The sequence below is a fragment of the Neopsephotus bourkii genome, unplaced genomic scaffold (genome assembly GCF_033783945.1).
Source record: "Neopsephotus bourkii isolate Nb327-2 ecotype Australia unplaced genomic scaffold, CSIRO-AGI_Nbou_v1 NB_1328, whole genome shotgun sequence".
Classification (NCBI taxonomy): Eukaryota; Metazoa; Chordata; class Aves; order Psittaciformes; family Psittacidae; genus Neopsephotus; species Neopsephotus bourkii.
This window is the reverse complement of record NW_026901808.1, coordinates 1352930-1379295: the sequence shown is the minus strand read 5'-3', so window position 1 is coordinate 1379295 and position 26366 is coordinate 1352930. Positions and strand designations below refer to the sequence as shown.

Below are 26366 nucleotides of genomic sequence, written 5' to 3'. Positions count from 1 at the left end.
GGAGAACCCGGAATCTCTTCAGTTAATGGCATAATATGATTTCACTGATTACTTCTCTTCCAATAAAAATACTATTCATTTATTTAAGAAGACAAAAACAAATTATAATGACCACAACAGATGGATAAACTTACATCATGTCCTTACCTGAAATAAGCATTTAAGAAAAGCTTTCAGATGTGAATGGTTTCCTGACAACATGACTTCACTTATTAAAATGTAATAAATCTTCAAGAACTACATTTTTTTGTGTTAAAAGCTCATTCATTAGAAAGTCATACTCAATTAAGCCGTACTTCGTAACAAAGAGAAAATGCAGGCTAGGAATTAGTCAAAAGAGATGAAGTCAGTTTTTAAAGGCTATGTTGACCACAGCAATTGATTGCCTTTAGGAATAGAGCAAGTTCATTACTACATTTACTATTCTTCACCTTTCATTAAACAAAAAAAACTTACTTATACCACACTGGAGTGCACTTCAAGGTCTGCCGAACAAAATTCTGCATAGAGCAGGCATTGATACAAGAATGAACATATGCAATCCTATGTACATGCAGGATTCATTATAAAACAGAATCATATACAAACCGTACCACAAAGATGACAGATTTAACACAGACAAGACAAAATAAAGAGTAACAAATGAAGGAACACTGAATAGCCTACAGACAGAGAAGAGGATTTTTAGGAGGGATATGAAGGTGTGCCGTGGGTGCTTGTCAGACAGACTGAAAAAAAACCCACAAAAAGAGGCAGCATCACTGGAGAAAAAAGGGCAAATACATGCCACAGTATTGTACAATAAGAAGCCCACTACGTTCTTAAAAATGATCTCACCACGAGTCATTAGTTCAACTAAATTTCACACCACTCCGCCTAAGGCAAGCAGAATTGCATAGGACTCTAAAAATACTAATTCTAGGAAACACCCCTCAGAAACACAAGCAGTCACCACCAGTTTGCACACATTCCCTGTCTCTAACATATTAGCTGTTATCTGACTATGTTGTCTTGTATCTTCAAATGCATTTCCATTCAATTTTACATTGTAAAATGAGGCTAGCCCACACTAAAAATACAGAAAAGCTGAGTACAGTGCCAGTATCGATCGGAATATTCAAAATCACACCTTAACGCTTTCACAAACCAGTGAAACAGAAATGTAAATACATCACAAATATCCAGTTTCAAGCTGGTAACAATTTTTACAGACTACAAGGCACTGCTATAGGGTCAGAAGTTGTATTTACTTCATTAGCACCAGGGGAATCGGTGATTTCTAAATATATTAGATTAAAAATGTATGCATCCAGATACATATTAGATCAATACACCTCCCTTCATTATTACATATATACACACATGCACATAATACATAGTTATTATGCAGCCATACACACAGAAAGTGTAGTTCAACATTAGCATCTATTCTTTCATTTATATGGATGGGGGTTTTATGAGTATCTCTGAACTATACTGTAAGAGTAATCTCTGCATTATACCCCACACTTCATTAATTAAAATGAAATAATACATTCAACAAGCTATATAATTTACCTAAGCACAAAGATGATTTATTTCTGCTCTGATAGCTGTTACGTATATCATGCACACAGTAGTTCTTTTTCAACATCAGTGTATGTGCTAGTTATCAGAATTCTTTGATAGCTGCATATTTTAGACTTATTCCTGTTTCCGCTGAAGAAAGTGTTTTGGTTACTGACTGTCACTAACTCTTCTAAAAGGAGAGAATACAGCATTCTTTAGCAAAGCTTCAAAGTAAAAAATAAATAATACACTAACTTACCCTTCCCTTCCGCATTGTTCAACCAAAATACCTCTAACACATAGCTAAGGATTATGAGTTTGTATCTTAAAACCTTCCAGCTTTTAAGAGCCAAATTCCACTCCTACTTCAAACACTGCTGCAGTATCACTGAATTTATGTCTTACACCAGCAGTAGAGAAGATGACTCTAATTACCTTCTTCTTTTTCTACTTCATGAAACACTTGCCCATTCCAAGAAGAAAAATTAAACCAGGGTTTGGGGTTTGTTTTGCTGAGGGGGGGATGTGTCTGGAGAAAAAAAAAAAAAAAAGAAAAAACAGACATAATAGCTGACTAACAGAAAAACTGAAACTGACTCATACCCAATGAGTACTAAAGAAGGATGTGAAGTAGGTAAGAGTGTAGGTCAAGAGGAAAACAGCACAAGGTTGAAGGAACTGATGTAAGGCAGCTACAGTCACCAGGACCACAGAAAGATGGAGGGCAACATGCAAGCTGTCACAGTAAGAATGTTAACCTTATTTTTTAGATTATAATAAGAACTTACGTTTGAATCATCAAGTGTGATATGTGGTTTTGCCAAAATTGCGGGAGGGGAGAACAACATGATTAGCAATTCCAGAAAAGGCTTTGATTTAACAAATTATACACAGAGTAATAGACAAACTGAGAGTAAGCATTATTCTACTACCTCTTTTCCTACAGAGAAACTATACATTTCACCGAGTACAAAGCCCATACAGAGCACGTGCATTCCAAAAAACAGACATGAAAACAAAATGCTATTAGATGCCTGTTGCCTGTAATAAATTTCAAATAATGCTATTGAAGTTTCCCTCAAATCAGTATTGGTCAGATCACTTCAGTCTGTCTTGATGCTTTGAGTGTGTTTCACTACCAGAGTGTGTTTTCAGTTACTGCTTCTTTATCTCAATTTAATTATTTTTGTAGAGTAATAAATTGAAGGAGAAATACCATTAGACATCTTTATGTTCTCTGCTAAAATTACACTTCAGTGATTACTATAAATTGATTCAGAATGGAAGAGAACTTCCTATTTACTTTATAGATTTCTGTATCAGCTGTTTTTCTATTTTACAAAGTAATTCTCACACAATGAAAAGAAATTCAGTTTTAAAAAAAAACACCACAAAGTAGGGGGAAAGCTCTGTGACAGGCACAGAGACTGGAATTAATAAAACAAATTTTATTCTTTATAGTTTGAATTATTTATATCCTTTGAATGTAACTATTTCCACATCCTTATTCTGATTCCTGACACCGCACAGGCAGGCAAGCAGGCAGGCAGGCTGACGGCACAAAGCTGCTGGCAAACAGCGTGCCCCTGTTTCCTTTCCAAGCTAGGTTTTTGGAAATACTCTTGGTTTCTGTTACCCTGCTATGATCTCTAACTTCCTAACCTATCTTGCAACAGTTTAACTTGATACCGTATCTGATAAACAAATCAATGTCACTGCTGAAACAACATTGCTGTAAAATCTGTCACTCTGGCTATGTCAGACTGTTATTAGCAGAGCAATATTAGCACAGCTTTACTTTCAACTGTACTAGGATCTCTCACAATCTGTTGTGAGATGTTACTTCAAATTAAACTCAATTTTAATTCAATCAGTGGTGGGGAGAAAGGGGAAGCAGAATAACCGATAACAACCTACTGCTACTCTGTACCATGGTTTTCTTCCAGTTCTTATTTCAAGATATTTTTCATAAATCCCTGTCACAAATAAACAGAGAAGGGAGAAGCAGGACAAAAGGACAGCTCCCCACATTAGTAAATTATTAAAAGTACCAGTGATGCTTTGAGCACTAGGTTGTATTTAACAGTGTGCTCAAAACATGCATAAGGGAAATGAAAATGGGAAAGGAACATTATTTGTCATGTATGTATCATCACAAAACAAGAAGTGAATGTGAGCGCTACTGTTGTAAAACACCTTAAGAATAATGAGGAAGAGCAATTCTTCTTGCTCACAGCTCTAATAGCTAGTAAAACCTACCAGTGAATGAGAACAAATGAAACAAAAGATGTGATAAAAATCTGTGGGCAGGTTCTAGGGAAGGTTTTAACACAGTTACATGGTTCAGCAACAAGAGTGGCTTCTATACCCAAACCAAAAAGAACTTTCACAGAAAACTAATTTTTTGTGTTTTCCAAAAATACCACACAACTGCACGTATACAGACCACGGGAAAGCTGAAATAAGATGATTTAGCAAATGCATGTGTTGCTACTGCTATCGGTAAGGTACTTCACGAGACCTTTTTTTTTTCCCAGATACAACAGACTTTCTAGCAGCATATCTGCATGTAATAAAAACAAGAGTGTTACTTGAATTATAAATCCATCTTCTGAACAGTTACCAAACACCAAATCAGAAGAAATTTGCAAATTGATTGAATCACTTCATTTTCTACATTTAAATAGGAACAAACATCAAAGTTTAATAACTTTGACCTATGAGGTTATATGCTCATAAATACGAAATGGAGCTATACAGCTCATCTGCAGTCACAGCAAACATGGATAAAGCACAAAAAAGTGCACATCGATGCAAGTTAAAGACACCTTTAAAAAGATCAGTATCTTCAGAAATTTCTGACAAAACCTGCCTCAATTGTACCTCTTATAGAGAACATTCCAGAAGCAGTTTAAATACAGTGGAATAAAAAGGGGAACTTTTAATTCAGTCACTGAGACTTCCTTATGACACAATTTTGCTTCAAAGGTGGGGAGTCTTTGGAACTGTAGATAACCTGCTAAAGAAACAGTATGTAATAGGATGTTCCGTCTTTTAATGAGGCTAGGTCTTCCCATATTTCCCTGAAATGACAGGAGATAGGAGACCATGCTGTTCTTCAGCTGCAAAGGGTCTACCTTTAAGGTATAAAGCCATTAATTAGATTTAGTGCCCGTGAGCAATGGAAGGTTGGACCTGAATGATAAACAAGCAAAAAGACCGGACTACTTTACTTTTCAAACTATAACTGAGAAAAGTCTGTAAAATTCTTGTTAAACTAATATCTGAAGATTACGTCCATGAGTTGGGAGACAAAAAGGAAGAAACTACTCCTGTGAAAACAGCCTGTTCTTAAAGCTCTTTCCTATGTGCAAGAATTACATCTTATTCTACAGTACACATTACTTTGTATTACACACAGCAACACCTTCACTGATTTTTAAGGCAATGCAGAAATGACAGTTACAGGAATACTGGCTTCCATGCATGACCTGAGCACAAACTTCAGTCTTCATTTCACAGCTATTTGGTTAGATTTTTTTAACCTGAACTAGCTCACTAGCTATAAATGAACAATCTAAAATTGATACATGATTTGAGCAACCAGTATTTACCTGAGGAATTACAACAGAACTGTGTATACAATCTCATTTTTCAATTATTTTATATTTTGAATTTGCCAGGCCTCATTTTCCAGTCCTTAGCTCTTGTCATTTCTTTCTCTGCTAATCACGGAGCCCTTCTGCGACCCTTTATTTTCTCCCCATGAATGCACTTCTCCAGTCCTAATCTTCAAGGAGAAAAAGCACATTTAATCTCCTGCTGTGACATGTATAATTGCATTTATTCACAGGTAACCACAAAGCTATGTTTTTATCTGTAAAGCACAATTCCCTAGGCCAATTGCAGAAGTACAGATTTGCCTGACATAGCTGCATGAATGCTAGAACAGAAACAACATTGATAAAGCAATCCCAGCATGGATGCAGTCAAATTCCAGTGCTTTACAGAAATTTTATTGGGTTTTTTGTGTGTTTTTTTAATTTAAAAAGCATATTATGCGTATGTGTTGAACAGTCAAGATGCTCTGCCCATTTACAGCTGCTCCTCCTCCAGTAGTCTGCCTTAATCTGAGGTGTACACCCACAGAAAACTACCACTACTTTACTTACCTCTGTTCCTCTCTTCCAGATCCCCTAGAAACAAAATTATCTACGAAGAATGCAGAGCAACTGTGAGGTGGCGAGAGGATAGCTTATTTACATACTTACTTAAGAGGACAATAACTTAAGGGAGATTTAAATCATCTAAATTGTAGATTATGCACCTAAAATATATCTATAATGCATCTAAACAATTTCTTGCATCAACTAAGAAATCAAAACACACAAATTTGTTTGAAAACACTTATCGTCCATAACAAGGTAATTGACTATCATTAATTCAGCTTTACAGCCCTGAATTCTTTCAAAATAATTCAACTTCTCTAATATTTTTCCATAGCAACTTTGTGTCTAACTGATTGACTTCAACAGAAATACCCTGTTTACCCTTCTGAATGTCACAACAACACAAGCTGAACTTTAACTCTTCCCTTTCAGTAAGGAGTTACAAAAGAATGGCTCCGGGAAGTTAGCATATTTGTATAACATCCTCCTTAATTATCATTGGACTAGAAGGTATCCTTACTTGATGACAGAATAAAATACCCTGATGCCAAAAATAAGGCAAGAACATTTACTGAAAAATTCCCCTATTCTAAATCTTTATGAACAGTCTGGAAGCCTGCATATTAGTAAGATTATTCATTAATAAGTGTCTTTCTGGTTCCCGCCAGCCACAGAATTTTCTGCAGTATTTTAACTTTAACGTATCTATACACCTGTAATGCATTCAGTTGTGTTCATGCACTGTTTTCCAGTTCTAGTTGTTGTCTTTGCTTTGACACTACATTAAAACAGCCTTTATCAAGGACTACCCTCTTTCTTGATTGCCAAAAAGCCAATAATTCACAACTTAATTTAGTCTTCTCAGTAAGCTTTTGACTTTCAACTTTGTTTAAATAGTTTTGTCCAAACTAGTGAACAGAAGGTCTGCATTGGAAAATTAACTATTTCAAAAATAAAACATTAAACACTGGGTCTATTCTCAGTTTGCCCTATACACCATGACTTGTCACTCGGAGAACATGGCGCTTCTAAATACACTAAGTTTATTTATTATAAGAGAATCAAAAATAATATTTCTCCTTGTTGTTAATTCCTGTGTTAGAAACTGGTGGTCTTTCACCACTGGCCATTGAGGACAAATAGTCCAGGCTCCCAACACCACTCTTCCATGCATCTCAGAAACATGCTTAGTCTGCAATGCTTCCATTTTTATGGTTTAATTCAGTGGGGTTTAAAAGTAACATCTTTTGGATTTTGTTAGCTAGCTTCTCTGATCTATATGCATTTACAGATACTTCTACTGTAACCTGTCATTCTGTTACCCGCCAATGAAATTTTCGAAACATGATTTGCTACCACCATGATTTGATCTTCTAATGAGCTTCCTAATGAAATGCTCACTTATTTTCCTTGGTAATCACAAGTTACCTGTCCATTTCATCCACTTCTATTCTCTCACACTCTATTTCTGAATTCGTACAAAAAGAAAAAAAATATAATCTCTTTTCTTAGACACTTACACAATACTGAAGTGCTATTTCTGAGCTAACTATGTTCTTGTTCAGTACAACCACCAGGTTATGCACTAATGAATGCTTCACTCCCAGCAGAAAGAAAAAATGTCAATATTATTAACTGTGTCTTGGTGTTATTTCCTTGACTGCTCAACAATAAACTTCACCACTGGACACAACAAACACACATCTTCTCAGCTACCCCCAGCCAACTTCCCTAACAAAAAAATGTGTGACATCTCTCCACACCTTCCCATGGGGAAGTGTTTATCTATTGAACTCAAAACCACTGAGTCTGAGCACCTTACAGATCATTACTCTGGTTCTGCGAGAACTAGCCTGCAGCTTGCTACTGAATTTCCAAGTACGTAAATGCTCAGGAAAGGAAGAGGAGAACAGAGAAAGTTATAAATGCTAATTCCTGCCAGAGGTTCAGACAGTGCATATGCTCTCAAAGCCCCAAACCATCTGGTACATTATAAAATCAGACAGAAAATACTACAGTTTCAGTGGTTTTAAGAAGCAAGTAGTACTGGCTTTACCTCAAACACAGAACTGAATGCGCTACCAAGGTAAACACTATCTGTGCCTCGTGCATGACAGTACACAAGAGTTTAAATGCCTATCAGCTTAACAGATGCGTGACTGGTGCAGCTATTCCACTGTCCTGACAATAACTGCAGCCTGTCCACACCTTTTTTATATAGGGACCAAAACTGAACACAGTATACCAGGTGTGGCCTGACAAGAGCCAAGTAGAGTGGGATAATGACATCTTTATTTCTACTGGTTATGCCCTTGATGGAATTCAGCATCCTGTTCGCTTTCTTAATCGATACTAAAAACAAAATAATAGCTATCAGATTCAGAGTAATAGATGACAAGGAGGTTGAAAGGGCAAAGATTTCCAGAAACGTAAGGAGCAAAATGTGTGGACATATGTAAATGGAAGAAAGAGCAGAAGATAGAAAGTAGTCTTTGACGGGCCTGGAATCAGGTTGAAAACTGTCAGACATACTCCACGTGCTACAGCAAAGACAACCTGAACACACTTTAATTAACTTCTGACACAGCCTTAATAATAGGACATCAATAACATACCTCTCAGGAACAGGTTAACACCTCAAGATTGAAAGCGGAGAACTAAATCCATTTAAAATACCTGACACACAGCACTCTGACAAGCTCTATGTATCTGAGACTAAAATTACCAAACACTTAATAATAGAGCAAAATCAAATTCTTTGAGTAGTTACAGCTAAAAGACTAATCTCATCAAAACCAGAAGTTAGATTAATGCTAACATGAAAAAATAGCTCCATAATTCACTCAACATGGCAAATTTGAAACATGTTTATGGTCTTTTAAAGGAAAAGAGACATCAAGATAAGCCACTGTTACAATTATACGTGGGTTAGTTTTCTAGAACTGTCTGCATAAAGCAAATTATATTTTGAGATACCAGAATAGTTTTGACTTTGGATAACAGTGACATAGCAATGAAACTACAATGAAGCTACATCAACAGAAACCAAACTTTTAAAAACCTGAGGAAATGTAAATTCAAGACCTACGAATTAAAAGGCTATGTTGAAAACCAAAATTCCAACAGGGTATTTTTTCTTGGATCAACTCAAACTTAGTCTTTTCTCTCAGGTGCCTGTAATTATCTAGTATCTTCTACTCAAAATGGTTAGAAAAAGAATACATGCAAGAGATTAAGTAAAACATACCAACTATTTACATAAAAAGATTTGTCTAACATAAGGTTTCCAAGCTAGGAATCCTTATCACAGCAAAATTCAATTTGATAGCTAATGCTCTGTATGTTCTATCTGCCTTGCTCAAAGAGGATAAAGAGGTCTGACACTATTAGCCTCTAACTAATAAAAAATTGTATTAAGTTTTGCAAGTAATTTTGTTATAAACTAATTCAGTATCTTAAAGTGAACAGTTCATATTAATGAACTTGTTACATACTATCAAGATTTTTTCCTATTTCAAAAGCCAACAAGAAATAATCTTCACAGAAGCTCCCTAACTCTGCATAAAAGGTAAAGACAGCATAAAATAAGAATGCCTAGAACAAGATTGCTGTATGCAGAATTTAAACAGAGAAAGAAGTAAGTGGGTGGTATAGTAACCAACAAAGAGCACAAGGACTAGTTTTTACACTCACTACACAAAATATTTGGTTGTACAGCGTAATGCATGAAATAACACAACTTAGCAAAAGCTTAAATAGCTCTTCCTTTTATGTTAATTTACAATAAATCAAGTAATGACTTTGGCAAACACGAAGCCAGGAACAACACTAAGAAAACCACAAGACCTTCTTAGTCACCACAAGGATTTTTTGCTAGCACTAACTACCCATAGCTTTCACAGCACTCCTTTCCTTGAATAAACAGATCAGCTAAAAAAACCCAGAATCTTGCTAAGCATAGTAAATTAGAGCATTCCAAATATACTTTTTTCTTTATCGATGTATAAAATAATATCTTCAATTGCCTCTGCTGTATGAATGTAAGCTGAATGGTTCTATCAACATCATCACAATAAAGAAAAATTATTTTGCAGTATATCAGACCATCACAGAATGACCACTATTATCCATGAGAAACATAATATCCGGTGTATATATATATATATTTATTTATTATACATTATGCCATTATTTTGTGATTAAATGCACTATTAACCATATACAGATAATCACAATGTAACTAGACCAGGCCATCATTTTCAGTTTTTATCAGAGACGAAGAAGAGCAGGTCTGACAGTGTATTCTGTACATGTTTCGCGTGACCCTGGCTTCATGTTTGTGAACAATTTCTTTTTATTTTCAAAATTTTTGTAAGTCTGATTTTGGAAAAATTAAGCTTTAATATAAAAAAGAGTTTTCAGTTTCCAGTGAGTTCAGGACTCTATTTTAAAGCTACAAATATTAAGGCTTAATTTGTGTATCTGCTCAGCCTTCTCACCAGGGAGGATTTTTGGCTCTGGAATACTACAAATAAAACTTTGTACAACAACTTTTGAAAAATCTTCCATCTTGTGCTAACAGAGACTCATGAAAAACAAACCTATACAAAAAAAAAAAAAAAACAACTCAGCTGAAAGGCACAGCATGAAAATGAAGAACATAGAGACTACACTCTATTACAGAAAGGCACAGTGTATTTTAGCCCAAACAATTCCAGCGAAGGTCTGGCAGTGTTTCTGCTAACACCACCAGGGACTCAAGAAAAATGTTTTAGCAAGATATTTGCACTTGGTATGGATGCAAATGCACCACCTGAAGCAGTGGCATTCAAAAATAATGCCGATGGCTCTGAGCCAATAATACAATTCAGTCATTCCCAGCAGGACTAATTACCCCAGGCGAAGCATCATGCTAGCGTGGCTGTGTAATTTCTATTAATCAAATCAGTTCACTTACCCCTACAGAACAGTGCATTCTGCTACACAGACATATGCTATATTATTTTGGAGGACACTAGGTCTTGCACAAGGCAGTAAATTGTAATATATCTAAATCCCAAAGCAAAAGCACCATGAAAGCAAATTTTTCTCCAGATTGATGTGTGTTGATTCTTAGGAGAAACTGTGCATGGCAATATTAATGTCAACAAATCTGTCTGCTCTGTGTACCAGGAGTGAAAGACCTCACTGACATTACAGTAACCATGTCCTTCCTCACTCTAATTGCAGTCAACACAAGATCTGGCTTGGCAAATGTACACTCTAAATTTTTGCTTGGAATAGAAAAAAGATAAGCTCATCGCTGAATATGATATGGGGAGAAGGCAGCAGTGAAAGACAGCTGCCACATTAGATGTGGCAGGTGTACAGACAGGTTATCATTGCAAGTTTAGTAATACATGTGTACAGACACCTAACGTTACTTCAAACACTGCAGCAGTTAAAATGACATAATTTTTGTACAACCATATTTAATCTGAAGGACAAATACTACAGTCAGCCACAGTGACACAGCTACAGTGACAACCTGCAGACACTTTAGAGTGACTCTCTGTGTTTTAGTCAGATTTACGCTGATTTAATACTCAATTAATAAGGCACACTTTGGAAACAAAAGGTACAGGTAATTCCAACTTGCAATAGATATGGATAATGGCATAAAACTGACTACTGAAAAAAAGTCATTTAAGTTTTCAACAAATTAGAGCTGTTGTTTCCTGAACCCCGACTAGTAGTCTTTAGGATTTTGATAAACACAAAACAATATTCATCATCATTCCCAAATATTAAAAACTTACAGGAGCAAATTAGCATATTTCCTAAAAACAGCTGGGTCACTGAGAAATGGATAGCTTGCCTTCTCTCCTGGCAAAGGAAAAAAAATAGATACACAACACTTACATTCACATAGTCAGTACCACCTTCCTTTCCCTGCTCACTGCGTTCTCCTAGAGAATACTGACATAATAGTTTTTGAGGGCCAATTTTTGCAGCACTCCAGTAACATGATGAACTGTGTGAATTTAACTTGAATGTCGGTCACAACCAGAAGAGAGTAATTGTGGCAGAGAGGTGATCTGAAGGTCTTTGAGATTTATTTATTTCATCTGAAGGAGTGATAAGAGGCTGAACTAAAGTGATGGCATGATTTTTCCCGTCACGCTGTCCTAATATTCCAGGAGATGTCTGGGCACACTGCCCAACAAACGGACATTTGCAAAGCAAATTTAACATCAAAGATACAACTAAAAGAAAACAAAACAAATAAAAATACACACACCCCAAAAAAACACCAAACCCTGAAACTTCTCTATAACACATTTATTATTGTGGGGCGGGAGGGAGGCAAGCACCCCTGAGAGAAACAAAGCAACAATTTGTAGCAGATCAGCTTACTCAGTCCGCCTGCTTCAAGGCACTACTCCTGGTACATGCTTTGTCTAACTGCTTTTAAAAAAAAGCTTCAAATACTGACTTCACAGCTCCCCTGAAATGACTATAAATGGCAGAAACTGTTCCTAACATTTTAGATTAAAATTTTCTTTGCTTCATTTCAGGCCCATAACTTACTGTTTCAATCACAGCAGATATGGAGAGCCATTTACTCCCTTCCCATAAGAAGGGCTTTTATTTACCTGAAGAATGTTCCTCTGCCTCTTAGACCCGTCTTCTCCAAAACAAAGAGGCACAAGCTTCCAGTTCCTCTGCTGACAGCCCATCCCTGAGACCTTCAGCCATCATTACTACTGTACTTAGGACTCTATTCAGTTAACCTACATCTTTTTTGAATGAGATGTCTCAAAAGGATCCTGACACTCCAGCTGAAGCATGAACAAAAGATTAGGCTTGCTCAAAACACCTGTCCTTACAAATATCAGTACAAGTTTCATTGCCAAAAATGTCATGCTGCTACAAAACAAATGGAACAAGTGACTTGCACTCAATTTGTGAGGAACTACAAAGTCTCTCTGCAGAACTGTTACCCACAGAGTCATTTCTCCTACTTCTGCTGCTAACTACAATTATTTATTGCTAGGACTTTGCACTTGTCTGAAAGAGAAATGAAATCAGTTCACTTAAGATGTATCTCGAGTATGCTAGAATATTCTTCATTTTAATCCTGTTTCCCAACATACTTCCCATTCTTCTCTGCTTATTACTTGTAAATTTAATAAGGATATACCATATTACATCACTCAAATCATTAATGAAAACACTACCCAGCTGCAGAATACATTTCAACAAAACCCCACTTGATATATTGCTGGGCAATAGTGAACAACTGATGACAGATTTTGACCATCACTGGGGTACAGCTTTCTCACTGAGCTGCATCAAAAGGAGCATGACCAGCATGTTGAAGGAGGTGATCCTGCCCCTCTACTCTGCTCTCCTGAGACCTCACTTGGAGTATTGTGTGCAGTTCTGGTGTCCTCAACATAAAAAGGACATGGAACTGTTGGAACAAGTGCAGAGCAGGACCATGAGGATGATCAGGGGACTGGAGCACCTCCCATATGAAGACAGGCTGAGAAAGTTGGGACTGTTCAGCCTGGAGAAGACTGCTTGGAGACCTCATAGCAGCCTTCCAGTATCTGGAGGGGGCCTATAGGGATGCTGGGGATGGACTCTTCATTACAGACTGTAGTGATAGGAAAAGAGGTAATAGGTTCAAACTTAAACAGGGGAAGTTTAAACTGGATATAAGGAAGAAGTTCTTTACTGTCAGGGTTGTGAGGCACTGGAATAGGTTGCCCAAGGAAGTTGTGAATGCTCCACTCCTGGCTGTGTTGAAGTTCAGCCTGGACAGAGCCTTGGGTAACATGGTTTAGTGTGAGGTGTCCCTGACCATGGCAGGGGCGTTGGAACTAGATGACCTTAAGGTCTTTTCCAACCCTAACTATTCTATGATTCTATTATTCTGTTTTCAATAAAGCAAGCTCTCCAATCTTCTGAATTTCATCTCTCCTCCCAGGAGTTCCCAAAGACAGCCACAAAGCACAAAGAGATACATTAGGTTGAATATACGTATTGTTTATATTTGTATTCTTAAAACTTATACACATACAAATACATACGTATGCACACAAAGGAACACAATCTCCTTTTTATGGAATATGTCCATGTTTTGACAGCAACAGAGAAAAAGAAAAGATGGATTTCTTGTGTTTAAAATATTTGGAAAGATTTTGTTCTATTCCATACCATAAGCATTTTCAAAGATGAGGAAAGCGCAGACCATGTGACATTACACAACACAAGAACAAAAGGTAAAAAGAAACTGAATTTTCACAAAGAAATTTAACTCTCTCCCTTTGCCAAGCATTGTCTTATATTACTATACGCCACAAACTTGATAACGAGCTGTAATAATATAGATAACTTCACAGTCTTTACAATGGTGTTCCCTTTTGGTGGAAACTCCAGGTTACTATGTGTAGTAGGAATACTAGAAAAGCACACTGAAACAGAGAAACTTCAATACTGAACAAAACAAGGTTCCACCAACACTTTCCCCAGTAAGGCAAGTAGGGAAGAGGTCCTTTTCCTCCTCCCATTTCCTCTAATCCTGATGTGTCTAACAGACACATAGCTATACCCAGGTTTTTTCTTGTTTAAATGATTTCATGACCCACATTTTTTACCCTAGAAAGGTGCTAAGTTCAATTTTTTTCTCATCTCCACAAGAGAATTTTTCAGGCCCAAGATCACTGTCACCTTTGCACAGACGTCACTAGTTCCAGAGTACACTCTAGAAGACAGAGCTACCACCACCTATATTACGCCAGCTACAAAGAGGCCTTTTATCCAGGCATAGCCAAGTAACTTCCTTCAAACTACATTTCACCAAGTATCATGCATATCCTAACTGTTTTCTCCATCCAAGCTACGCTTCTTCACAAGTATCATCAAACTTGAGCTTTATTTCTCTGAATTTCCCTTAAGTATTTCTATTGCCATATTAAGCCTAAATAACAGTGTAAACGTTGCTTCCTCTTTATAAAGAACTGTGCTGGTTTGGGCTGAGGTAGAGTTAATTTTCTCCACAGTAGCTAGTATGGAGCTATGGTCTTGATTTATGCTGGAAACAGTGCTGATAACACAGGGGTGTTTCACCTAATGCTGGGCAGTCCTTACACAGAGCCAAGGCCTTTTCTACTCCTCACAGCACCCCACCAGTGAACGGGCTGAGGGTGCACAAGGAGCTGGGAGGGGACACAGCCAGGACAGCTGAGCCCAATTGACCCCAGGGATATCCCCCACCATATGGAGTCATGCTCAGCATGTAAAGGTGGGGAAGAAGAAGGAAGGCGGAACATTTGTAGCTCTGGTGTTTGTCTGCCCAAGTAACTGCTACGTGTGATGAAGCCCTGCTGTTCTGGAGATGGCTGAACACCTGACTGCCCATGGGAAGTGGTGAATGAATTCCTGGTTTGCTTTGTTTGTGCAGCTCTTGCTTTACCTGTTAGACTGCCTTTATCTCAACCCATGAGTTTTCTCTGTTATTCTTCTGAGTCTCTCCCCCACCTCACCAGGGAGGGAGGAAGCAAGTTGCTGTGTGGGGTTTGAGTTTCCAGCTGAGATTAAACTACAAGAACACAATACATATATAGGGTTTCTCTATTTTAGCTAGACTCCTGCAACTGACAATATTTTGCTTTTTCTATAGAATTATTTAGCTTTAAAGTAAGATCATAGCCCTATCTTCCCCCATCCTGTCTTCTCATAAGTTACATGGAAGGCAGTATTGTCCTGGAGCAACTTCTATATTGGAGACACACAAAACTTCATTTAAATAGACCCCTTCCCCTTCATTTTATGGCTCCACAGCTTAGTCACAGACCAACTCCAAGTTTACAAAAGAGCACTATTATGGCTGCTGTGAAAGCCTGCCTACAAGTATTACACGCTCACAAGGTCATTCAAGCAAATAAATTCACTTGCTGTGAAATAAATTATAATACAACCATATATAAGTACTAGGAATTTATTATAATTAAAGGAAGTCCAGGCATTTATATGAATAATGATGACATCAGTTATAGGTATTCAACAAGCCAAAGATATAAATCCACTGCTAGCTCTGTAACTGTCAGGTGGAATTAACAACCTGCCCACAGTCAAACTGGACATTTGCTGCATAACTAGGAATTTTTTCCTCTTCATCTGATCAGTTACTGACCATGGTTATAGAGAGTAATTTCTTCATACTGACACAGAAGACAGTAGAATTCTTTAATACCTACAAAATTTCTTCTGTGGAAGGCAACTGTATGTAGTTTACCACTTTCTTGTCGCATTCTATTATTGTTTAAACCTGCTTAGGAATGTTTCTTTTTCACCTTATAAAGTATTTGTATTAAAATACCACAAAGAAGCAGTGTCATGTACGGCATGTAATTCACTGTGTTAGGCACTATGTGACATATGAATATGCCATTTGCGTTACCTATCCGTACACTGAATTGGACTGTATAATATGAAGAACCACCACTAGAGAAGCAGCTAATAGCTTATTCAACATACTATCACAGCTCTGTTTCTACTTTGCTAGAGAACCCAAAGAAGATTGCTGGGAGGTGGACAAGGTGCAGAAGACAGGCTGGGGGTTTATACACCTGTATCTATACACACACATACATACATACATGTTAAGGTTTCTCTTCTTACTGTGCCGAAGCTCATTTCAAAGAATGTTAAAATCCAACACAGAGGAATTTTTTAACTACTTTAGCTTTAAGTACAGACCTCAGTGAAAATATTACCAAATGCTTTCAGAGTAAAGTTCCTAACATTATCCACTGAAGCTGGAGATCTGCAGACTACTAGCAATTAACAAAGTGTCCAATAAACAAAGCCCTTCTCAGTGAAAGCTACGGTTTCTTGTAGTGCCTCTGACTGACCCGTATTTCTAATTCCAGTATTTTGTATTTTTATCATGTCTTTTCCCATCACTGCAAAATAACCTTCAAGACACAACTGAGTAAAAGCTGTAAGTGAACTAACATGGATTTGTAGAGGAAATACATGTGGAATACATACACCTAAAAGAGCACATACGCATTAGCATCCCACAAGCATGCACAGAGTACAACAGTATTGTCCTGGGTTTAGCAGTGGCAGTCATTTTTCTCTTTCTTGGTAGCTGGTGCAGTGCTGTGTTTTGACTTTCAGCTGGGAACAGAGCTGAAAAACAATGATGTTTTGGTTTGGCCAAGGACTTTGTGGGCCTCATGCTCTGCCAGGGAGGAGGGGAGCCGGGAGGAAGCAGAGACAGGACACCTGACCCAAACTGACCAAAGAGGTATTCCATACCACAGCACGTCATGCCCAGGATGTAACTGGGAGTGAGCCGGAAGGACTGGGTGGACTGCAGGGTTGGAGGAGGTATCGGTCGGTGCTTGGTCGGGCTGGGGGGAGCAAGTTATCGGTCGCCTGGTGATGGGGTGTTGTATTCTCTTCCCTTGTTATTTCATTTATCATTACTATTATTGATGGTAGCAGTAGTGATTTGTGTTATACCTTAGTTACTAAACTGTTCTTATCTCAACCCGTGGGAGTTGCATTCTTTCTGATTCTCCTCTCCGTCCCTCCAGGAGTAGGGGGAGGGCAAGAAACGGGGGGGGGAGTGGGTAACAAGCTGTCTGGCTGTGGGTTAAACCACGACAAGTATGTAAAAACAATGTCTAGTTATCCCCATAGTCTACCCAGAATACCTTATAAGCAATAAAAGGTACATTATACCATAGAAAAGTGCAAAGCTTTCATGGTAATATCACAGTGCTGCTGACTTCAACTAAGCAGAAATTATATTGCACATGTACATCAGAAGGGTAAGAAACAATGGGAAGAAACTTTCCCTGAATGAGAGAAAAAAAAGATATTCAGAAATATCTGGCTAAAAACACAGATTAATATTAACCTTGGCCCTGACCCCCAATTCAAAAGCAAGCCTCCATGACACAGGGCTCCCTATCCAATACCAAGCTTTAACACCACTCGTCCACAACCTATTTACTGCGAGCAGATGTAGTACTTCCTAAGCCCTCCCAAAGCTTTCACATCTCACCACTGAATAACCAGTGCTTGGAGTCTGTCCTCCATGCTTCCCACCCTCCCAATACCACAGAGCACTGCAGCACATTTCCCATCTTTCTGAAGCACATTTCCACACCCTCACCCCAAGTCACCACAGCCTCAAAGCTGTCCTGCCCAATCCCACCACGACCCTACAGATCTCTCACATATCCCAGCGCTTTCCAAAGCCAGAAGCACAGCACAGTGCTTCCCCAGCCATATCCCAAAATCCAGCCTCCTTGAAACACACTATCGTCTCAGTGACTCCCACTGTGGTACCCTGAAGCATCTTGAATCCAGCCACTGCACGCTTTCCTCCCCTCTGAACAGAGCTGCCCCATCTGCCCACCCAGTGAGTCACCACAACATCACACAGCACAGACACTTTCAGTACACCACACCTCAACACAGCCACTCCTCAGGGGGTGTTCCAATACACTCAGGTACTGAGAGTCACGGGCAGCTGGGAGGCAATAAGATTTCAGACCAGCCAAGGTGGGCAGCAGAGGGTAACAAAGAGCCAGATAGCCAGAAGACAAGGGAAGGATGCAGGTGCAGGGGGGTGGAGAGAAGAAAGGAAGAGAGACTACACAAAAGAGAGGGAGAGAGAAATTACAGTTAGACAAGGGATTTTACAAGGCCATAAACCATCTAGAATTAAGAATTAAATTAAGGACCACAAGCCCTGAATCCCTCTCCCCCAGACTGGTGAAACTCAAAAGAGCTTCCTAAGGGAATGCATTTCCTTTCATCTTTAACCATAGTAATTACTCAGACTTTTCTAAGCTTCACCAAGTATACGAAAACAAGAAACTCAAAAGACTTTGTCACTTTAACGAAAGAAAGTACAAGCTCTTATTTAAATGGTAAAAGGAAAAAAACTGGGGGGAGGGAGAGGAAGGAGAGTAATAAAAGGCATTTCCCCGAAAAGAATGAAATCCTAAAAGCTACACAAGATAAACATCTCAGGTTTTACCATTAAACAGTACTGATTATTTTAATAGGATCTAGTATTCAGATTAATCCCACAAGACTTACAAAGTAGGTAAAAGATAGCATTACTTTATATATCCTGAAGGAACATATAAAGTGTGAAGGGAGACCAAAATGGAAGGAAAACAAAGAATTAGAAAAGAACAGAAAATTAGAAAAAACAGAAAACTGGAAAAACCATTCTAGCTTAGAATGCTGCAATTGATAAGCGTAAGTGCTTCAGTCAGGCTGACACACTAAATACACATATATAAGCTTTCCATTTGCAACACAGCACTTGCTAATTATAAGACTAATTCATTGTCTAATAATTTTTTGATTACACAGTATAAAAACAGCAGTAGTGACAAACATGCACAATAAACCTCAGGATGATTCTGAATGGTTTTTGTAAGTTCAGCCCTCCCACAACCTATTTTTGGAAGCTGAAATTCGAATCCCATTAAATCAAAGGAGAAGCAGCTGGCAAGATACCATGTACAACACCAACAACTGATCTCCAAGACTAATGGGATGCTCCTCGCTGCATCCTGCAGCACAGTGTGGAAGTATCCAAGCTAGCTCAAGTACAGAAAACAATCTAGCAATGTAATGTGAGCTTCATGAAAACTATTTCATCACTCTTCCTAAAACCAATAAAATACAGGGTAAATTACTTGCTACTGCAGCAGAATGCTTCCAGTATCTGAATTAGGTTAGGTATCTGTATATCGTATCACACACAGCTCTCACAAAGGCCACAGGGCCAATAATTTTCTTTTAGAACGTAGTTCAATGTCTTCCAAAAGCTAAATATCTATCTGCTGCCTCTGAAGGCATTTTATACAAACACAGGCCAGCAAGAAATCAATTGCTTCACAAAAATATTGTTGCCAAAAAGAACACAAGTTATTATCATAGAATTTTTATGTTATTAAAAAAATGGAAGTATTAATCAGCTCTGTTCATACCATTTCTCAGTTCAAATCAATAAGTAAATAGCAAGAACCACAGTAAAAAGTTTTTTTAAGTCAAACACTAGTGTGAGTCATGTGAGTGCAAGCTAAAAATGTCTCTAAAAGTAACTAAAAAGGACTCACCAAGTTCATTAAGGCTTTGGGCAGCTTTTGTTATCTCTCTGCTTCCTCCTTGCAGTTGTCCTTGAAGTCTCTTACTGAGATACAAGATGCGTATTATCCTCCGTAGCAAGTCACAGGCAGCCTGCAGAGAAATCATAGCATAGGGGATACTATCAGTACATTATGATCACATAGTATAAGGCCTCAAATATGGAAATATGTTCACCAAAAAAAGGAAATACGAATATGAATAAAACCAAGGAACTTTAGAACACTGCAATCCCTTTTCCCAGGATTTTTAACATGCTTTTATGCAATACAGACCAATACTTCCTAAAGCTGGTAATTACATTCACAGGGCTACTGAGATTATGCTGTCATTCCTGGTTAAAACAAAAAAGAAACTGATAACCTTATGACAGAGACATGTTCTATTTCTAACTAGAAGTGAGCTTTATTTTACATTGCGTATCTCCCCCCAGTATCCCTCCCCTCTGTAAACCACAATAAGATTAAGAAGTTGGCCTTGCCAATCTTCATCCAAAATAAACAAAATGGCAGCATTTACTTCTGAGGACAATAAAACTTAAAGGCTAAACTGTTACTACAGATATTGAATCTTACTACGGGAATATATATAAAAACTTATTTTCAGCAAAACTTTCGTAATACCAGTCACCTTCATTCAGCCAACTAGTAGTTCACATTTTCTCATAGGTTTATTAAAATACATGGCATTTTTGGCTAAAAATTAAGAAGATGGATGCATATGTAAATTTTCAGGAATATTTCGCTGCCACCAATTTAGGAAAAAAGGCATTGCTGGCACCTGAATCAAACATAATACTTTGATAATTTTTCACTCAACTAAGATCTTGGAACAGGCTTTCTGCTTCTACATAGTAAATAACAGAGATGGAAAAACAGTAAGAGTTATATCATGTGTAGAGCTCCTCTACTAGAGTACTGGATCAGTGGGGCTAGAAAGTAGAGTATACAGGAGCAGCAACATTCTGAAGTGGGTAACATCTAAAGTAGAATTCAGAGATGCAATTCAGGAGAAGGTTGAAAAGTATGGGGATTTTGGTACAGTCATACATACAGTCCAACATCTGCAATCAGATTAACAAGAGAGGTAAACAAGAAACTTAGAATATAATTATATAATATAATATAGCTGTTCTGATACATTTTCCCTGGTACTGAAGGCAAAGCCTCCTGAACTTTATGGATATCAAAATTAAATTAAAATTACTTTAGAAAATATTTCGTATTGACAGACTTTGAACCCCTTCCTAGAGGTTTTAGAGTTTCAAGTTAGTATCTTCAAAACTGTTAAACTGCATATATGAGAACATACACCAGTGAGTCATTTCAACCAATATTCAGTAGATTGCACTTCTCAGTCTCTTCCCTATGCCAGCACAAACTAATCAAAACACAAATATTTATAGTTCAATTTTATTAAACATCTAGACAGAACCAAAAGGAAAAGTTCAGAAAATCCCCACCGAGGCAGATCACCAAAAGCCTAGTTACTGCTTTTGGCTCTGTATCACATTGTCTGAAGTGCAAGTTTCTAAGCATTCTAATACAACTTAACCACATGATTTCTATTACCATTAGTGAGAACCAAGTGGGGCTTATCCTACTTTGACAGATTAGTGTATGAGTTTTTATTAATTCATTTCTTTAATTAGAAAAATCTTGATCCACATATCACTTTATACCTGTGAACTGAATTTCTGCAAGATGAATCAAAAATAGCTTTTTATATAGCACACTCTGCTTTGCCAAATAAGAGGGCACAGTATTATTACTTTGCTTTCAAATTTAATTACTCTCTAATCCGACTGCGTACCTCTAGCTAATCTTTTTCCCTAGGAATTCAACTTCAGTTATCTTCTGATCATCTTCTACTTTACATGCCAAAAGATTACTTCTTTTTCATTTACTTGTTGCTCATTATCTCCTATCACAAGAAACAACCTTAAAATGCTTATCAAGCTGAATAAGAGATGGGAAAAGTTACATTTAGAAACAAGAATTAAAAAAAAAGGTTTTATCTTCTGGTCCTGTGAATTAGGAAGAGAAAAACCCAAGGACACTGAAGATGCGCTCTTAACTTCACAGCAATTGTACCCTTAACAAAGATTCTGTTTCACAGAAGTATTTCCATTTACACAAGTTATGCAACTTAATAAAACTCACAGTCGCTGTAAGGGAATGCAATATATGAGGACTGTGTAATGGAAATAAAAAACTCTGGCAAATAGTGGAGTTGCTCACAGCTGCCAGATCTTCTAACCTGACCACCTTCATAACCAGAGTCCGAATTAATTCAGGAAACATTCCTTCCTGAGTTGATAAAGTACGCTTTTCTAAGGGAGATGCTTTCATCCAAGGAATGAATTCCACCCTTCAGGCAAGAATTAATTTGGAAAAGGCCAGCAGCCTGAGTTAGTCCCAATGGGTTTAGTAAAAATGAAACCTGATTTTTCTGGAGATTACACACTCGGTACCTCCTGAAATTTAAAGCACCGTATCAATACTAACAGACATTATTGGTACAATTCAGGCAGTCAAAAAGCCTCTTACTTCTAATCTCAAATTAATTTCAAGAAATTATTGAAAGAAGACTTAGAAACAGAACCACTGAAAATGTGTCAGCTCATAGCTCATACATGCAATTGCATGCATCTCCCAGAACATACTCTAATTGGAGGTATATGTAACAGAAATCTGAAGAAAGATGAGACAGTCCACTATCTTCAGACTACTTTTCTCATTTAGTTACAGCAGCATCAGGATGAAATCTGCTACTGGCAATTATTTTAAAGAATAACTTTAAAATACAGAATTATTCTTTTTTAAAAGTGGTTGTTTTTTTTTTAATTGACTCTTAAAAGCATTTTTAAACACTGAGATATCTAAAATTAAGCGAACATGTGGAAACACTTGGTGAAACAGAACAGCACAGAAAATAACCCTCAGAAGGACAAATTCCCTGCCTACATATTTCAGCTGCTAAGTATTCCCATTTAGCTCATGATCTACTACGGAAAGACTCAGTAGAGGACAGCAGAAAGCAAGCTTTGTGACTCTGCTGCTCCCCTGGGATGACATGAAGCTCTAAGAGCACAAGAAGATATAATATACACAAGCACAAGCACACAGCAGACATTCAGAATTCAAGACTAGATTTGAATTTTGAAAATGAATTTGCAGCAAGTACGTTTATGAAATAGCCAGACTATATTAAAAACAACAAAGGACGGCAAAATCCAGCTTTATGCAAGCCAAATATTCCTTCAGTTTGTGAGCAGTCCCAGAGCAATCAATGGAAAAGTACAGGAGTCTCTTAAACACCACACAGTTCAGCAAAACATACCTGCCAACCCCACAGATTTTGACAGAAGGCAACCTCTTTTACCAGTCATCTACCTTTTTCTTATTCTACCAACTGTACACCAACTGATAAAATTTGTAAGTTTGAAAGTGTACCATGAAACAAGTCTTGAATTTAGGAGCAATTTTATGTCACAAGCCCTGCCACGGCCAAGAAATGAACTGTCTACTGTACTGTTGCCTTCCTGAATGAACAAGTCAGCTGGGTGAAGAGACATCACAGTCTTACATCTTGGGCAGGCAAGAGGGTTGAGATTTCAAAGGCCTATTGACTCAACTCATGGTTAAGTCCAGATTCATTTCATAATTCAGGTGTCCTGATCCTCGATTTCTCCTAGCAGTATAGTGCAACACAAAGCACTCACTATCTGCCAACACAAGAAAGTTCATGCTGAGGATAAACTCCCACTGGCAGAGAAGCTGGAATCATCATTCCTCTTTCTACACTTAAGTAAGTGGATTGGGACACTTGGAAGGGTAGCCTAGCAGGCTTCCCTTACCCTGAAACTCTTTTTTCTGACTTACAGCCAAGAAAAGCCAGATACTACAAATTCCCTGGCACAGGCTGCTGGCTCTGGACAGATGCTGCTTTCACACCATAGGAAAATCTGTGTAACCCCGCTACAGTAAAGAGGAAGCCAAGAGCATGCAAGAAACAGTTCCTAAATTCATGAACTATTCTTCCCAGTTGTCCTTCTACAGTTTGACTGTATGTAAGGTCAGGGCAGAAATGATCTTCATCTTTAGACCCAAATTTCTGCAACCCCTTCCACAAAGAACAAAAAAATTCTGCACCTAAATTCTGCCACATGGAAGTTAGGGAAGTTTTGCCCAGTGGCAAGAACAGTAACAGCTGGAGCTGAAAAGAACAGAAGCAGCTGGACAAACTGGCTGGAACAGAATGTTAAGAGCTTCCAGCTGAACTTCGCTGTCACTGAAAGTAATGTAGAAAATAGAAGCTCAGCAGAGAGACTACTAAAGCTGCTCCACCAGCCCCCAGACCAGAAACTGGATGACAGTTTGTAGCTATATCTACTCTACTGTACAACAGCAGTCAACCACAGATGGCAATCTATTTAAGTGTATGTCCACAGTTCAAATATCAGGTACTAAACGACAAGTTCCTAGTTCTGCAAAGTTAAGGCAAATTTGCGAAGACAAATAGTTCAAACAATAACTCGTTAAATACTTGTCGATTTGGAATTTCATTGTTTTTCAAACCATAAACTAATAGAATGCAGCTACGTGACTCCTGAAGATCTATGGAATAGTTTTCAGCTATTATAAAATTAAAAGTGGTAGTGTTTGACACATATCTCACCACTATTGTAATAAGACCTCTCCCATTGCTGTCCTCTAACAGAGATCTACGTTCTCACGTAGACTCCATTTATATTCAAAAGACAGGAACAGCTACGTACCTGGGCTTATAAAACACCAGAAACACAACTGGCTTCACAAGTTGCATCTTGACTATTTTGAAAGAATTAATTCCCAAACTCTTTACTAAACTGCAGCCAAACATCATTAACTCAGAGGAGAAAAGTGTCTTCTCTACACAACAGCACCATAACATTAAATTCTAAAACTACACAAACAGTAATGAGAATTTAACTAATGTGCACTCAGATAACCCTTCCCTCTTCTCTGCACCTCTACAAACCTGACTTACTTAGTGCAAATGTCATTTCCTACTTTGCAATACAAAGCACTTCTCAGTAGCTCATGAAGAGACACACAAATAATGATTTTCACTGAGAAATACTGACAATGAAATACAGGCTACTGGAGTATGAAAAATCCCACCCATGTCTGACAATTGGGAAATAATACATTTTCACAAAGTTTTAAATACATTTTTAATATAACTTACTTGGAGTTTTGCTAGCTGAGCTGTGCGAGACACTATTTTGTTGTAGGGGTCAACAATTTTGACTCTGATTCTAAGAAGAGAAAATTATTTACAACAGTATTAATAAATCACATGATAGAACAAACAAGAATTTCTATTTTCTAATCACATACTGAATGGCATACCTATCAACAGTACTTTGTAGAGCACCAATTCTCGTCTGCATCATTTGGAGGACACCTGCAAAATAAAGCACATTTTTTACATGCAACACTTGTCCATTACTGGAAAAGCTAGTCTTCAAATTATAACAACTACTGCAGACTATTTTAGCACTAAAATAAAAAAAAAAAAAAACAATAAAAAAACAAACCAAAAGCCCAAAACCAAAAACCAACAGTTTCCCCCTTTACAGCAAATTTATTACAAAATGTGAAAACAGATTGAAAGGAATGAAACACAGCATATTTGGAAACAAACTATGCAGGTTATAGGTCACTTACTAGACGTTATGGAAAACTTATTGATAGAGAACACAAACCTACAGAAGAAATATCACTCTGAAATCCATCATACATTAGATTTCAAGCAATATTTAGAGTATATTACTTTCTAAGAGAATGACGATCAGGAGTGCTGATTAAAGGCATAACCTGATACAAACACCTGAACATGACATACAAAAATGGTACAACCTATTTAACACTATTTATTTAACACAGTGACTAGTTAGTTTGGAGAAACCAACAAAGAAGACTGAGAAGATAACCAATTCTATCTCAAGGTTTTATTCCTGTCCATAAGCACCTTTAGCAAAAACTAAGGCGTTGATGTCATTGTGACGTCATCTAATTTAGATTACAGAGCAAACTACCCTAACTGTGTTTGTTCCAGATTAGTTTGGCAAAACAGTACAACGAAAGCCCACAAGCATGCTTGTTCTTTTCTTGTTAAAAAGAAGTCAAGGGTAGCAGTCATTTTTGCAATATGGAATCAGTCTGCTGAGAATTTAATTAAGTTAACCAACCCAGGCCTATGAAATTATTTTTGTTCCAGTTATTGTTTGCCATTCTCAAACATGTAATATCTTTTTGTCAAGCCCTGTTTACAAGCATGCCATCATCAAATTGGATAAAACTGCAATATGATATACTAAGATGGAAGGCACACATAACTACTGCTAATAGTTTTATTCAGCTTGTCCTGTACTGGGACTGTATCTCATGTATTTTGTATTAATATGCAAACTCCCACCTTCTC

The 26366-nt window shown here is 37.6% G+C and overlaps 1 protein-coding gene across 1 annotated transcript in view; it reads right to left on the bottom strand.

Annotated features, from left to right (window-relative positions):
* COG5 (component of oligomeric golgi complex 5) overlaps nucleotides 1-26366 on the bottom strand; it is a 192403-nt gene that overhangs the window by 161693 nt on the left and 4344 nt on the right. The window contains exons 4-6 of the mRNA XM_061366262.1: nucleotides 25292-25346; nucleotides 25128-25197; nucleotides 19868-19988 (exon numbers count right to left, since the gene is read on the bottom strand). Of these exons, the coding sequence (XP_061222246.1) occupies nucleotides 19868-19988; nucleotides 25128-25197; nucleotides 25292-25346 (246 nt within the window). The remainder of the gene's footprint in view (nucleotides 1-19867; nucleotides 19989-25127; nucleotides 25198-25291; nucleotides 25347-26366) is intronic.